At 49.4% G+C, this 16,163-nt stretch overlaps 1 protein-coding gene across 1 annotated transcript; it reads left to right on the plus strand.

Annotated features, from left to right (window-relative positions):
- The first annotated feature begins 160 nt into the window (after positions 1–160).
- Positions 161–5,242, plus strand: znf281a (zinc finger protein 281a). Its single transcript, XM_068750176.1, is given in 8 exon segments — positions 161–277; positions 1,553–1,813; positions 1,815–2,018; positions 2,628–2,735; positions 2,857–2,977; positions 3,431–3,514; positions 3,598–3,716; positions 3,797–5,242. Coding segments are annotated over 7 exon segments (2,295 nt in total). The 5' UTR covers positions 161–277; positions 1,553–1,600.
- The last annotated feature ends 10,921 nt before the right edge of the window (positions 5,243–16,163 follow it).

Raw genomic sequence — 16,163 nt, forward strand, 5'->3', positions numbered from 1 at the left:
TTTAATAAATTGTAATTTTATTCCCATGCATAGAATCATCCCGACTTCTGCGGTACACCCAGTCCGTACCGCGTCAGCGTAAACGCGTGCGGCAGCGGCAGCGGCAGCCGCGTCTCTTTTCGGGACGCGTCCGCCCGCGCGACCCAGAATCCTCCGCGCCGAAGAAAGATGGAAGAACGCAGCAGCTGCGGGAGAAGAATATTTCGGCTATAAAGTCTAAACGGACGGCGAAGGGTGAACTACGCGAGCCGAACCGGCGGGTCATGGTCCTGTTCCGGTAAGCCCGATTCCAGCGGTCCGACTCCGGTGCGGGCTTCTGCCTGCTGCGGGGAAACTACTCGCACCGGACGCCGAACTAAGCGCAGCGCTAGTTAGCTGCTAATTTAGCCGCTAGTTTAGCCGGCTCGGCTAGCCGGACGGGCATCATTGTTCGCAGGAGTTGTTTCGGGTCATGCTCGTGCTGTTGCCCCATCACGTACGGTCGTTTTAATCGTCACGGAACCGAAGCCAGCGGCTCGGGAGAAACCCTCGAATAAGTCGCGACGACGTTAAGACGAAGTTTGTTTCATATTTATGGCGGAAAGCAGCGGCCGTCCTCGGGAACGTCCGCCCAGCTCGTCGATGCGGTGTCTTGCGTGACGTAAATCCCGTAAATTCGTTCATTTAAATTCATAAAAAGTAAGTTTTCTTTTCTTTTTTTTTAAATCTAAAACGCTGCAGGTTTAGTGTATTTTTTTTAAAGTCGGTTTTCTTTTCGGTATATGCGCCGTGCCGATGATGACGAGCACGGATCTGCTGTTATTGCATGGCCGTATTAATTATCGCCCGATCCCGCATCACAAAGAAGGGCCCCACTGGTGGTTAGCCAAGTTAGCTCGCTAGCTAATTGCATAGCGAACTAGTGCGGTAGTTTCCATAAATACACGCAGAGCGGCGTCTCTTCGCGACACACGGCCCGCCCGTCTGGACTCTTTGGGTTCGGTTGAAGTTTGTCGGAGTGTCCGGAGTCTGAATTTTTAACAGTTTAAAGTTTCCTCGCGTTGTTAGCAGCGGTCGAGATCGCGGCTAACGCTCCGACCGGCGGGGTAGCTCTCATTAGCCGGCTCGCCGAGCTCTGTTTACCGTGGAATAATGATTTATTAATTTAAATGGATGCTTTTTTTGTTTTTTTGGAACATAGATGAGATCCGTTGACTTCGTTTTAAATTAGAATATTTATTTTTACCAACACGCCCGCAGCCGATATGCGTGATCGATCACCGGCGGTCTGTCTAACGCGGTCTCTCATTGGCTGATAAACATCAAACAGATGAACGCACAACTTCAATCCCCTCGTGGTGCGTTCACGGTCGTGATTTCAGCAGGATATTTTGCTTTCTACCCACTTTTATTTAAACCAGACTGCAGCCCTTTGTTGACCCACAAACCGTCTCTTATAATCCGGCTAATCCGGCCCAGGTGTGGGATTAGAAACCGGGCTGCTATTTCTTTGTCTCCATAGCGAGCTATGAATCGGCGAAGGATCAAAGGCGTGCTGTTTGTTTCCCCGCAGGATGACGCTGATCGCCGCCCCGTAGGTTAGCGCCCGTCCGGATCCACCATGAACATCGTCCAAGACAAACTCGGCGGTGATTTTTTGCGCTCCAACGGGAGCATGGACTCCAACTTCGGCCCCGGCATGATCATGTTCAGCCACCTCCCCCCGGTGACCAGCTTCACCCGGCTGGCCGCCCACTCCGTCACGCAGGACCTCCCTCCTCACGAGCTGATCCTGAAGAAGGAGCGGGACTCGCCCGACTGCAGCGCGGGGGGTCCGGGACTGCCGCATGGGGAGCGCGGCGGCGGCGGCGGCGGCGGGGGGCTACGTTCACGCCATGGGCATCAAGCAGGAGGAGCTGACGGAGCAGGATTACCCCCTGCCGCTTTACCCCGCGGGGCCGGGAAAGAGCGCGGAGCTGCTGGGGGTGACCGTTAGCAACAACCAGAGCCTGCTGACGCACGACCTCAACATGGGCGGCGTGAGTACCGAACGGAGCCCGCGGGCGGCCTGCCCGGCGCCTGATGGGTCACACGGCATGCCGCGGAGCAGGCAAAATGTAAATGAGGACACCCCTCCCCGTGTTTGCCTTCTGGGTGGGGGCGGGGGGGGTGATGTCACCCAGCCCCGGAAGGAATGAATGAAAACACGGCGAGGACACGGATGTCTTGTTTGAGCTCGCGCTTCATTCCAGACGTCTTTTGTGCTCGTTGGAATAGAAGCGTGAAGGGCAGGTGCAACAATTGCCCCGCCAGCCTCCACAACGCAGCACAAAGACCAGGGCGGCGGCGGCGGCGGCGTCAGCACGCCTCTTCCTTTCTTTAAATCACAACGCACCTTTAGCGGCGGGTGATGATTAGCCTGCTGTGTGCAGCGCACAAATGCTACCTTTGATCATCTAGAATGAGCCGTGTCTGATTGGCTGGTTAAAGGGCGCCATAAATCTGCAGCACGTCAGGAAACCGCAGCACGGCGAGACGGCGCCGAACAACCTGCAGCTTTAACTGAAGGCTGCTAACCGTCAGTCAAGTGGTTTCCTTGTCGCTCGCGCTCACGCCACACCCCCCCCCCCCCCTTGTCATCGGCACAGCTGCCGAGTCAGTTCGGGAAGGAGCCCGCTGGGAGGAAAGGTCGAAGGTCGAATGGTGAGGGACAGGAGGGCAAACCGAGGAAGAAGAGGAGCGAAGCAAAGGTTTGTGTTTTCCGACGCACAAGCGAAGAGTCTTTCACGCTTCTTTCCTTCGATGAAACCTGTCACGGCGAGCCGCGCTCCGGCGCCGTTTATGACGGTTGCTCCTCCCTCCGATGTCGCTCCGCAGCTGATGCTGGATGCGGACGGCGGCGGCCTGTCGCCGGGAAGCAAGACGCACGTCTGTGAGCACTGCGCCGCGTCCTTCCGGAGCTCCTATCACCTGCGCAGGCACGTCCTCATCCACACAGGTACGCTGGCCGTAGTTAGCGATTAGCATCCTCTGCACTGATACGCTGCTCCCTGCCCGTCTGTTTGAGGCGTGGATTAAGCCACGCCCTCCCTACGGGAACGGCGCGCCTGTTCTGGAGGAAGCTCAACGACTGCGTCTTCTCAGTTTGACCTCCTTTCTCTGTTTCGCTACATCACGGAGCGTCGGAAGATAATAACGGGCTATAAACCGGCGTGTCCGGAAATGACATCGCGAAGGAAGGAATGCCGCGAGGCTCGTTTCTGTTAGCAAAGCTAGCGTAGCCGTCGTCCGCATAAAAAGCGCTTTCATAGCTGTTAAATCTCTTCAGAATAAAGACTTCCTGTTGGGCATTAATAACGTGAAATGAATCGATCTGTGCGGCGAGTGGCGATCGATGGAAGGCGGGACATTAGCGCTACAGCGGCGCCTAAATCTCCGCGTTTGCTTCCAGGCGAGCGGCCGTTCCGATGCAACCAGTGCAACATGAGCTTCATCCAGAAGTACCTCCTCCAGCGACACGAAAAGATCCACAGCGGTGAGTGACCCCGGGCGGGTTGCTGGTTCAACCCCGCGTCTCCGCTGATGGAGCTAACCCCGAGCGATGCCCCCCCCCCCCAGGAGAGAAGCCATTCAGCTGCGACCAGTGCAGCATGCGCTTCATCCAGAAGTACCACATGGAGAGACACAAGAGGACGCACAGCGGCGAGAAGCCCTACCGATGCGAGACCTGCCAGCAGGTTCGAGTTCGGGCGCGGCCCACGTCGAACGCCGCTCCTCGCCGCTCGCTTCAAACCGACGTGTGTTTGTTCCCCTCCAGTATTTCTCGCGGACGGATCGACTGCTGAAGCACAAGCGAACCTGCGGAGACGCCACGAAGAAGGGGCTGGATCCCGGGACGGTCGCCTTCGGTTGCGTGGACGTGGGACACGGCGGCTACGGAGTCGCTCAGGGAAACGGCGGCAGGAAGCGGGGACGGTCCAAAAACGCTGCAGAGGGAGGCGAGTGCAAGAAGAAGAAGGGCGGCGGCGGCGGCGTGAAGGCGCCTGCCGTCCACAGGGCCGTGCCCGGGGGCTACAGCATCCACCAATACCCTTCCTCCGTGGAGCCGGGACCCGGCATGCAGCACGGCCAAGCGCCAAAGATGGCGTTCAAGAAGGCCAACCGTAAGAGACCGGACAAGGACGGTTTGCTGGAGCAGGGGGGCGGTCCCGAGAGCAAGGAGCCCCCCAGCAGCAACTACAACGACGCCATGCAGTTCCTCAAGAAAAGGCGCTACCTGCAAGCCGCCAACAACGCAAACGCCTCGGGGCCGATGGGGGTCGGATCCAGCGGCGAGTACGACGTGGGCGTCGGCCACTTGTCTTCCCAGCAGTCCGTCATTCAGGGCATCGTCTCCGGGGCGACGGACGGCGACGCCCCTCTGAGTCCGGACAAGTCGGGGATCCCGGACGAGGTGCTGCAGAGCATCCTCGACCACTACAGCCAGAAACCGGACGGCTCGCATCACGACGTCCACTTCGACATGGGCGGCCATCACGGCGAGCTGAACGCCGCCCCGGCCGCCGCCCAGGCCGCCACCCCCAGCCCGGCGGGAGACAGGACGGTGATGATGCACGAGTACTCTCGCTTCCTGCTGCAGGCTCTGGAGCGCACCAGCCACACCGCCGGCTTCCCTCTGGGCCCCGCCCCCCCCGCCTCGGGACACTTCGCCGGCGCCCACTCTGGAAACCCGCTCTACGCCGACAAGAACATCTACGCCATGTCCCCGCTGGAGTGCGGCTTCAGCCACGCGGCGTCGCCCACGCTGCCCTGCTCTGTGCCAAAGTCCCACTTTGTGATGCTGACGGGTTCCTCGCCGCCGCACGGCTTCCACCTGAGCGGCCTGGACGCCGCCCACCAGCAACTCACCCCGTCTCAGGAGCTGACCGACCACTCCTCCACGCCCCCGCCCTCCTATCAGATCAGCCAGAAGGAGCACCCGCCGCTCAGGAACGGCGTCTACCGCCTGGTGTCCTCGCAGGACCTCGTCCCCCCGGACTCCTCGAAGGCCTCCTACCAGATAGAGAACTTCGCTCAGGCCTTCGGCGCCCAGTTCAAGTCGGACGGCCACGGTTTGTCCTACGGGGCCGACTCCGGCGGGGAGGCGGACCACCGGATACGGACGTCTGTCTCCGAGTTCTCAGGGTATAGTAGTCTGTTATCTGATGTCAATGAGCCGGCGAGTACCGGCGCCAAAACCACGACAAGCCAAAGCTACCGATGAGAGCCCGAGAGACGGCGCCGCGCTTGACTCTGTTGTGCTTCCATTTTATTATTATTTTTTTAAGTGATGTTTTTCTTGTACCGATGCTGGTTTGTTGCCCCCCCCCCCCCCCCCCCAAAATGCAAGCGTTTGTTAATTTTAATTTAAATCTGTACTTCCTGTTGCTCTCGTTAGCGACGCTAGGTGTTCTCATTAACCATTAAGCCTAGCCTAGCACAGCACAGCGGCGAGGGGGGGGGGGGGGGGGTTCCCCCCGTGAGCAATCAGCTTTCACATTTGTATGATGATGATGATAATAACCGCGGTGACAGGGAATGGCCCAGAACTGAAATAGCCAAAAAAAACACACGCCGGTTTTCTGTTACAAGGTTTTACTCAGGAAAAGGAGGTCGAGCGACGTTTGCGTGTTTTTTTAAAAATGTTTTCTTACCTGTTGAATGAGCGCCGTGAACAGACTGCTGCCAGCTCACGCCCGCACTGAGGACACTTTCTACGTGGCTACACAGAGATTATGGTACTTTAGTGTCAATGTGAACCGCCTGTTTTCTTCCATGAGGGCCATTATATATAAAATCTATATATATATTTATAAGAATATATATTAATGTAAGATAACAGGTTTGATCCTGCTGGGGAGACGTCCGTAGGAGGACGGGGGGGGGGGAGGAAGTGAACTATGTCCTGGGGATGTTTCTGGACAGCAGGAGTGGCGCTGTCTTTTCATTGGCCGACAGGGGGCGCTGTTGGACAGCTAAAGAATGGCTGCCCCACTTTCGTTTCCCGCCTCGCCCTCTCCTTTGGTTATTTCTTTAAAAGGATCCAATTAGCACTTTGAGCCGTTTTCTTGCATTGAAGAGAGACGAGTCGTCCGGGGCAAATGCAGGAGGGGCTCAGTGGCTGTTTTACCCTTTGCTGGGGTAGTTTTGACCTGGCGTGGAATGGGAGGGGCGGATCAACGTGTGAAAAGGGGATTATTCTTTCTTCATTTAGGAAGGGCGGGCGGGTTTTAAACATTTAATCGGGATAATGTAAATGTCTTCCAGACCCCTAGTTTTAGTTTTGACGTAGCGGCTTTGCTTTTTCTGATTGAATTTGAAGACCGATGTGTTGCTGGTCAAGTATTTGCTGCAGCCGCAGGCCGTGAGGGCGGCCAACCACGCGTGCCTCTTCCTGAGAAACGCGTCTGCAGGACGTTGTCGAGCAAAGGTCGCCTGTAATTCTGGCTGATAAAAAAAAAAAAACATGTATGGTGTACATTATATTTTCTAAATACAGTAATCGTCTTCCAAGTGGCACCAACCGGCCTCGGGTGCCGGAAGTGACGCCACTCTGAGTATTTAGAAACCTTTACCCCCCCCCCCCCCCCCCACTCTGGCCGGTTCTGAAGAACCAGCGACCGCGGCGGCGGCGTGAAAGCGATGCTGTGAAATCCCGGGCGACGCGACGCCATGCTGGAGCGGTTTAAAAAAAGAATTAGCCTCGTATATACCTCATATCACAGAGCAGGGATAGAGGAGGGGGGCGCCGTCTACCGGGGTCAGGCGCCGTCTCTACCGGGGTCAGGCGCCGCCGAAGGGAAAATGTCTTCAGCTCCTCGTTCCTCCCGATCCGGTTCAGATCGCTTCAACGAGTTTGTTTACAAAAATGTACGAAACACTAAATCTTAATGAATCTGATCCCTTTGTATTTTAGTACAACACCCCCTTTCTTTTTTTTTTTTGTAGCTATTTACTTCCATTCTTATGTCCTTTCAGTTTCTTGTGACGCGTTTCACAAAACTGTAATTGTCCAATGAATTTAAAAGTAATTAGGGAGAAAACAATAAAAAGGACTCATCAATAACTGTGACTGTCTGCGTGTTGGTGAATGGTCATTCTAACGCCCGCCACCAGGGGCGTCGGTGCGTTAGAAGTGAGCTGCAGCTTCACATTCAGCATTGTTGATTAGTGAACTTTATTTTTACATAATCCATTTCTGATTCAGGCCTTTAAGTGATAATTTATTTTTTTATTACACATTATTTCAGCAAAATTCAACTCGACTGTAAAAGTTTTACAGGAAAGTCACATTTTTCACGACTTCTCCGTGTTTCCCACCGAGTTAATTGTATTTCTTTATTTCCCACTCGTTCGCCGTCCTTTAAAGGCAAGGACGCCGCTGCAGAAGGAAAAACGCAGCCGCAAACGGTTCAACAATCGCTCGCTGCCTGTCCAAATGACGTCGTCACATAATTCCACACGTAGAATTCCTTTCTTGCATCACCAAGGAAACGAGTCTACTTCTGCGTGCGTCCCGTGTTTTTCTCGCAATCATGAATCTGAATATCTTTATGTACTTTGTGTTCACGCCTTGAACCTGCAGTGATTCAGCTGCCGATCCTGGAGTTGAATCTGCGTCAGCGAGTCGGCATCGATAAGCACATTGTGTTCATTGTTTGAGTGGAAAATTATAAATCGAGCCATAAACGCAGAAGCGTGAGCAGCGAGGGCGTGATTGGGAGTAAAACATTAGCACAAGTACGAATTCCCTTTTTGAAAGTCAGAGGTGACTGGCCAAATCAGAGTCCGAGTACCAACCCTGTGGGACGCCGGTCAAACGGCTTGTCCTGGAACTTTCGGGGCCTTTAGAGTTTCACCGGGTCGCCTCTCTCCTGTGGGTCACGGGTCATACGCCGAGTGATGTGCTTATCTGTGAAGCTGGGAAGTACTTGTGTGCGCAACGATAGTGAACGAGGAAACGACCGTTTAATAAACCAAAAGTGACTTTTAACGAGATCAAAGAGTTCTGGCTCAAGTAGAGGGTAATGACTTTTCTTTTTTTGCCCACGTCTTCAGGCGGGACAAAGCCTGTCAGTCAAGACATGGGGATGTCTTGAATGGATTTGGATTGGACCTTTCTCCCAGAACCCCCCCCTGCAAGCCTTGTGTCAACAGCCACAAGCCTCTTATAGCCTCACTCTTAACCCAAAAGAGACGAAAATGACAAGTAGAAATAAAACGAAAGTTATGGAGGCTTTAGCCTTGCTTCAGAGCCTCGGTGAGGAAGACTCTGATGAAGGGTGACCAGTCGTCCCTCATCGTGTGGGATTGCGCAGCATTTTTATCTCAAATCCGGCATCGCAACAGCGGAGCGCCTTCAGCTGGCTGGCCCCGCCCCCTCACAGCATTTTGGACTGTTTATAATAGTTAATAATTATCATTGCTAAAGGTCAAATGGTGATACCAGGATACATTGTAAGAAAAAAGGAAGGTCACGTGTATCAAATGTCACAGGTGGTGCATGGGGGCCGCACGGGGGGGGCAGGTTACCCATAAGCAAAGCAAGTTGGCATCGCAACAGCAGAGTGTCTTCAGCTGGCTGGCCCCGCCCCCTCACAGCATTTTGTAAAGTTCATAACAGTTAATAATTAGCATTGTAATTATTGTAATACGGTCTATTGATGACACAAACCTGTTCTGGAAGCAGGATCCATCTGTTTTGTTCTTCACAGAGATAATTGTTGCAGGTCGAGTTGCCCTTTTGTCACTGCAGAGACGTTATGTTGCGTCAATGAAATAAATAAAACAATCATTACAGTTTTCATTCAGTGGCCTGTTTTTTTTTAAAAAAACCTATTCCACCTATTTTTTCTTGGATCATTATAACAATAATCAAAATTATAATGTCCGAGCAGTCAAAACGACCGCTATGGTCATTCTGGTAGTTGCAGAATTCTGGTCGACCGAGTGTTAAAGATGGAGCAAACGGAAGGAGAAACGGTGAGACTTATAGGAGCTAAAACATCTCAGCTGTTTGTGCTGCATCCAGAGCAGAATGTGAAAGAGAACTTAGTTTCATGAAGCGTATTAAAATAGCACCCAGAAATGGTCTGGAAGTGTTTGGAGCAGCCGATGCGTAAAGTCAAAGCTGCAGGCAGGCGAGGACGTCGACCCGGACAACGTGTCCAACCGTCGGAGACGCGAGAGGGACGCAGGACAAATGAGGTTATATACTATTTGGCAGACGAGGAGTCCCACATGAATGAATGAATGAATTTTATTTTCGAACATGTATAAAAATATGTAAGTATTTGTACATACAAAAGAAACAAAAGACATAAAATGCAGCGCATACCCCTGTTTCTATTATTCAGTTTATAGCAAAATATTCAACATAAATACTCGTATTAATAAACTATAAAATACTATCATACATAAATAAATATATATATACTCCTCAGCATCCACCCTTCCTCCTCCGTATACATGTTGTACCTCCTTTGCTTGTTAACTTTGTGTATTTGTTGGTTTTATCTCTTGTTTTTGTGTTTTTTTTATACTATTGTGCACTTTGAGGTTTGCTTTCAAATATAAAATGTTTTGTTATGATGTTGCTCACATTTGTGTGGGTCTGCTCGGGAGTTTGTGTGTTTGCTCAAACATGAGAAATTAGAGGGAACATTGTTCCTGACAGCTTTACGATTAAGACTGGGCCCGGGGGAGGGGGGGCGGGGCTGATGCTGATTGACAGGAAAGGGCGGCCAATCAGAGCAAGGGGCCAAAGCTTTTAATGCCGCCGGAGGCTGCGGCTCCCAGAAGAAGCCACCTGTCAGCGGGAGGTCAGCGCCTCCCCGGTAACCGTGACATCCACGTCGGAAGGCTTCATCACCGGAACCGTTCGACCGGAGCCAGAGCAGAAACATGTCCGTCGGGCTTCTGTCCGTCCTGGTCCTGCTGGCCGCGGCAGCCAGAGGTGAGTCAGAAGCGTCACGACGTCACGTTAGTCCGACGATCAATAATCAATAACTAATCATTTATGGCAATCAGAATGTTCAAGTATCAGAAGAAGGTGGGAATATAAAAAGTTAGTGTTTCTTCAGAGACAGAAAGATGGAATCATGTTATTAAAATATTTATTATTTAGTTTACTAAACTTCAGCAGAGATCTGTAAACTGAATATTTCATTCTCATTATATGTCCTGTTTTTATTACAGAATCAATAAGCTATCATTTAATATACCTATTTATCAATGCCGGGATCGGAACGTGAAACTCCACACGCACACGCACACGCACACTCCCAGGGTGCGTGGATCCGGACCCTGGACACGCGCAGGAATGTTGCTGAGACCTCCTCAGTGTAGTTCCACGGAGCTGGAGGAGCGGAAAGAGGAGAAGACCTCCTCCTCCTCCTCCTGCAGGTTTAGGAGCTGCGGCTCGCTTTGATCTCAAACCAAAACGTGAGACAACAATCTGATTCGAGAGGCAGGAAGTGATACCCCCCCCCCCCCCATTGTTTACGCGCGGCTCGGTTCCTCCTCGCTGATCAGTCCCATCTTCCTCATTTCTCTCACCTGCCTGCATCCACCTGTCGCCCCGTCTCCGCCTCCTGTCGGATTAGACCGGATTGTTGGGACGCACGCGCGGGCGGATCTTTAATTGGATCTGAGACGCGCGCGCGCGCGGAGGGAGCCCTGCACCTGGGGAGCCATCTGTTACAGCAGAGGAGTCTCCTGCCTCCTCCTCGCTGAGGATGACGTTATAATGAGCCGCGATGACGTCATTATCTGGACGCATCCTTGAGTTAAAAGCGAGACCGGCCAGAGAGGAAAGTTTTAATGAAAAACATTTAATTGGCCAGTCATGACATTTTTTTCCAACAGTAATTGAATAATTAATGATCCATATTTAACTAGAAACACCCCCAGAGATCACTCACATCGTGATTGACACCAAAAATAATGACCCGACATTTATCTTATCTGTATTTTTTAGATTTCTTAACCATGAAAACAGCAAGTGGGTTCACATTGTTATCATTATTGGTTTAGAAGTTTACCCAGAGTTCACCTCGATCCGTTTCCTCCGGTATTAAAGACAGAACGAAGCCGTTCTGAAGCCGAAATGCAAGCGTGCACACAACAATCTGGATCCGATCCAGATGAGATTCGGCGGTCGGATAGAAATCCTCACGCTGCAGGATTCTTTTCAAATTCCACAAACATCGGCCACTAATCAACCGAGATGTTGAGGACCACATTCTGAAGCTCTATTTACTGCAGGGTGAGCAATAAAACATCGACGCGATCCAGAATCCAGGCTCGCTTCTGTTCCTGGAAACATTCCCAGAGATCTGTCCAGAACGTTTTGAGTTGTGCTGCTAAAAAAAACTCAACCTCCTTGGCAGAAGGAATAGCGTGAGTCAGAGAACCCCGTAGAAGCCAGTAAGCTCATTAAGAGTGGGGGGGGCTCTTTACCTCCGTCGAGGAGCTTGTGCTTTTATCTGTCTCACAAAGTTACTGACGGAGCTTGATTACATTTTCGGGAATGTTGGGAACGTTACCAGGAACAAATGATTAAATGTGTGTGATGATCCAGAAGAGATCCTGGAATCTGAATCGCTGAATTCGTTAACATGGCAGTAAATTAAGCTTCAAGATTTGTTCCTCAATATCCTGGCTGGTTACTGATCTATGTTTATGGAATTTCACACAATCCTGTAGGGTGGGCACCTCCAAATTACCACCGGACTTCATCCGGATCAGATCCAGATTGCGGATGTTATTGAGATTTTTATTTTTATAAAAAATAGGGTTACACTTGCCGAGCTTTAATATTTTAATATTTAATATTTGAGATAGAGATTTCTAACAAGCGGTCCGGATACCTGTCTGGATACAAAAAAATCTGGAATTTGGAATTTCCCATTTACTTATAATGGAGGCTTTAAAAAAATAATAATCATAATATGATGTATGATGTATATATTACAAGATATTATCTTGAATTCACTCACCAAAAATCACAGTCATGAAGGGGTCTGATATGAACTGTCATGAAACATGTCTTCTGGATCTGATCCAGAATGACGTCAGGAAAAAAATAGGACATTTTTACTGCAATCGGAGTGCTTTTCTATTTTTATTTTGTTTTGCTTTTCATTGTTTTCTGTCTTTATTTTTTCCGCTCTATGGTTTTGAGTCGACTCCGTCCGGATTTCAACTCTTGCAATTAGAATTTTCACAAGAAACAACCAATATTTATTTTTTCATTTAATCTGACAAAATAAAACATCATATCAATATCATATCAATATGAATAATAATCTTTGAGTAGTGATATTTTTTCATTGAAGACTTTTATCTTTTTTTTTATTGCTAGCTGTTGCTCAGATTTGCAGACTCATACTGAAACTGACGTTTCCATGTAAATGATAAGCTGAGCTTATCGCCGCTGCGGAAGGAGAAGCGTGAAGTTGGTTGATTACATGCGTGTGATCATTTCCCTTTGTCCGTCACTTCCCTGTCTATAAATAGAGCACAGAATCGAGTTTACAATGAGACTTTTCTCTCTATCGTAATTACTTATGTGTCACTAACGAGATGCCAGAAACTCAGGAGGGCGTGTTCAAGGTTTCTGCATCACTAAATCAGATCGGAAATCGCTGAATGCGAAGATCATCGACTTTAATGAACTAGCCATCATTTTCATTTGATGTGAAAGTGGTCCACACCCACACACCCACACACACCCCTGATAAGGCTGTTTATGACAGTGTACACACCATCAGAGTTTGCTGCTTAGTGGTTCAGAACATCAACGACTTCCTCATGCTGGAACTGATGGGCGTGGCACACGGCTAATGGAGTGGAACGAGTCACGCACACCTGAGTAATACGGGAGGGGGGGGGGGTCGAAACTGGATTCCCAGTTCCTGTAAAGCCACACAAATCAGAAAATCTGATGAAAGGTCAACTGATAAAATGCCGGCTTTCGATATTTTATTGAAGGTTATGAATTAGATAGACGTGAGAACACAACCTGCCTCATCCAAAAAAAAAACCATCCCCTCGCGACCTGGTACAATGGCGTAGAATAATCCCAGAATGCTTTACGAACAAATGCAGCATGAATGAAAGATGAAAAGAGGAATATCTTCAACAAGTAAAAAAAAAAAGAAGGCTGAGGTTAAAAAGAATGAAAATGTCCACGGCGCTCTAAGTGACCGGCTCGACTGAGTTCTAAGGTTTGACATTAATCTTGTTGGTAATTCAGACAATAGTCGATTTATAGCGTTGACCTGGACGAGCGTGGAACACTGAACAAATAGATGTGCTTGCGTTTAACGACGACGATCTCACGCCGCATTGCTTCACAAACGGATGATTAACTCATTCACAACCGTTTAAGAATGTCACCTGTGTCTTCAAACGCCTTTCCCACCTTTATCGATTGCTTCACGACTTCTTCCACAACCTAATATATGCTTTTCATGGTGCGTGTGTGTGTGTGTGTTACACACTCATTAAGCTACAAAGGCATCGGGTTACCCTTTGCTTTATGCACAATGAGAACAATCTCGTCATCCTCGCCACTGGTGCTTCAGGCTCGACCTGCTGGAGAAAACTGTTTGTTTAAGGCGTTGACCCGGCTGACATCTACCCCCGCTGCTGTAAAAGGGCTGTGAATATAATCGTTCAATGCCCACAGACGAGGAGCTGACATCAAAGACTTCCTGCTAATTGTGCCGCCGTCCTCTTTAAGCAGACAGAAAACATGCCGAACTGGAACCGGCCTCACAACAGGCCCCTCTTTCCTTCAAGACCGTCCAACGGGGTCGGCAGAACCTGCAGCTGTTCCACCTCGGTGCTGTGTCGTAAACAGCAGGCGGTCACCACGGTGACGCAGCAGGTCGTTGACGGGGTAACGCTCGTAGTCACGCTTCCATACATCTGGATGAAGCAGAGGCATGCTTCCATGTCAGCGCGAGATGACCACGGCTATTGGACCCATATTTATATGCGATGAAGTTTAGTCCAACGTGAAATAAAACACGTGCTCATGAAAAGCAAACAGTAAAAATATCAGTGCAATATCACGGATAAGAAGAACACACAGCCGTCGGCGTTGAGTTGACTTGTGTTTATTCGTTGTTCCTGAGTGCAGATGATTGAATTAGATTTTCAGCAGTCATTTCATTTTCATTCTGCTATTTGAAGATGTGAATAGAAGTGAATGAACAAAGAGATGTTTGTACCAGAGAATGAGGAAGCTTCTCCGATGCCCCTCAGGCTCTATCTTGGTTTGTAAAAAAAAAAAATGTTTGCTGTATTTTTTAGGTTTAATCTGATTTTTGTTTTTAAAGCAGTCATATTAAAATTTGTGTTGCTGTCGTAACTTTTATGTAACGTACCGTTCATGTTGTTCACCCCCTGAGGGACACCAGTGATTTTGAAATACTTGAATTCTCTTTATTTTTGTGACTAAAGTGAAAAGATTTAAGTTCAAATTCAATCCATTTTTTTTTGTATATTTTAGGTCAAGATATGACAAATTCCACCATGATTCCTACTACCATCGATGGAGGAACACCATCCATGGTACCAACAACCAACGGCACAGGTACAACTACTCTCTTGGTTGCGACAACCAATAGCACAGCTACAACTACAGCCATGGTACCAACAACCAACAGCACAGCTACAACTACTCTCATGGTTGCGACAACCAATAGCACAGCTACAGGTACATCCATGGTACCAACAACCAACGGCACAGCTACAACTACAACCATGGTACCAACAACCAACAGCACAGCTACAACTACACCCATGGTACCAACAACCAATAGCACAGCTACAACTACATCCATGGTACCAACAACCAATAGCACAGCTACAACTACATCCATGGTACCAACAACCAACGGCACAGCGACAAGTACACCCATGGTACCAACAACCAATAGAACAGCTACAACTACATCCATGGTACCAACAACCAATAGCACAGCTACAACTACATCCATGGTACCAACAACCAACGGCACAGCGACAAGTACACCCATGGTACCAACAACCAACAGGACAGCTACAACTACAACCATGGTACCAACAACCAACAGCACAGCTACAACTACACCCATGGTACCAACAACCAATAGCACAGCTACAACTACATCCATGGTACCAACAACCAATGGCACAGCGACAAGTACACCCATGGTACCGACAACCAACAGCACAGCTACAACTACTCTCATGGTAGCGACAACAAATGGCACAGGTACAAGTAGACCGGGACCGACAACCAACAGCACAGCTACAACTACTCATGTGGTACCAACCTCCAACAGCACAGCTACAACTACAGCCATGGTACCAACAACCAACAACACAGCTACACTTGTGGTCCCAACAACCAATGGAACAGCAACAACTACACTCATGGTAGCCACAACGAACAGCACAAATACAACTACAGCCATCGTACCAACAACCAACAGCACAGCTACAACTGTACCCATGGTACCAACAACCAACAGCACCGCTACAACTACACCCATGGTTCCAACAACCAATAGTACAGCTACAACTACACTCATGGTAGCCACAACGAACAGCACAAATACAACTACAGCCATTGTAACAAGAACCAACAGCACAGCTACAACTGTACCCATGTTACCAACAACCAACAGCGCTGGTACAACACCTGTACTACCAGCAACCAACAGCACAGATACAACCACACTCATTGTACCAACAGCCAACAGCACAGCTACAACTACACCCATGGTACCAACAACCAACAGCACTGGTACAACACCCTTACTACCAACAACCAACAGCACAGGTACAACTACTCCCATTGTACCAACAACCAACATCACAGGTACAACTACACCTATTGCACCAACAACAAATAGCACAGCTACAACTACACCCTTACTACCAACAACCAACAGTACAGCGGCAACTACACCCATTGTACCAACAACCAACATCACAGGTACAACTACAACTATTGTACCAACAACAAATAGCACAGCGACAACTACACCCTTACTTCCAACAACCAACAGTACAGCTACAACTACACCCATTGTACCAACATCCAACATCACAGGTACAACTACACATATTGCACCAACAACAAATAG

Source organism: Brachionichthys hirsutus, chromosome 16 (assembly GCF_040956055.1).
Source record: "Brachionichthys hirsutus isolate HB-005 chromosome 16, CSIRO-AGI_Bhir_v1, whole genome shotgun sequence".
Classification (NCBI taxonomy): domain Eukaryota; kingdom Metazoa; phylum Chordata; class Actinopteri; order Lophiiformes; family Brachionichthyidae; genus Brachionichthys; species Brachionichthys hirsutus.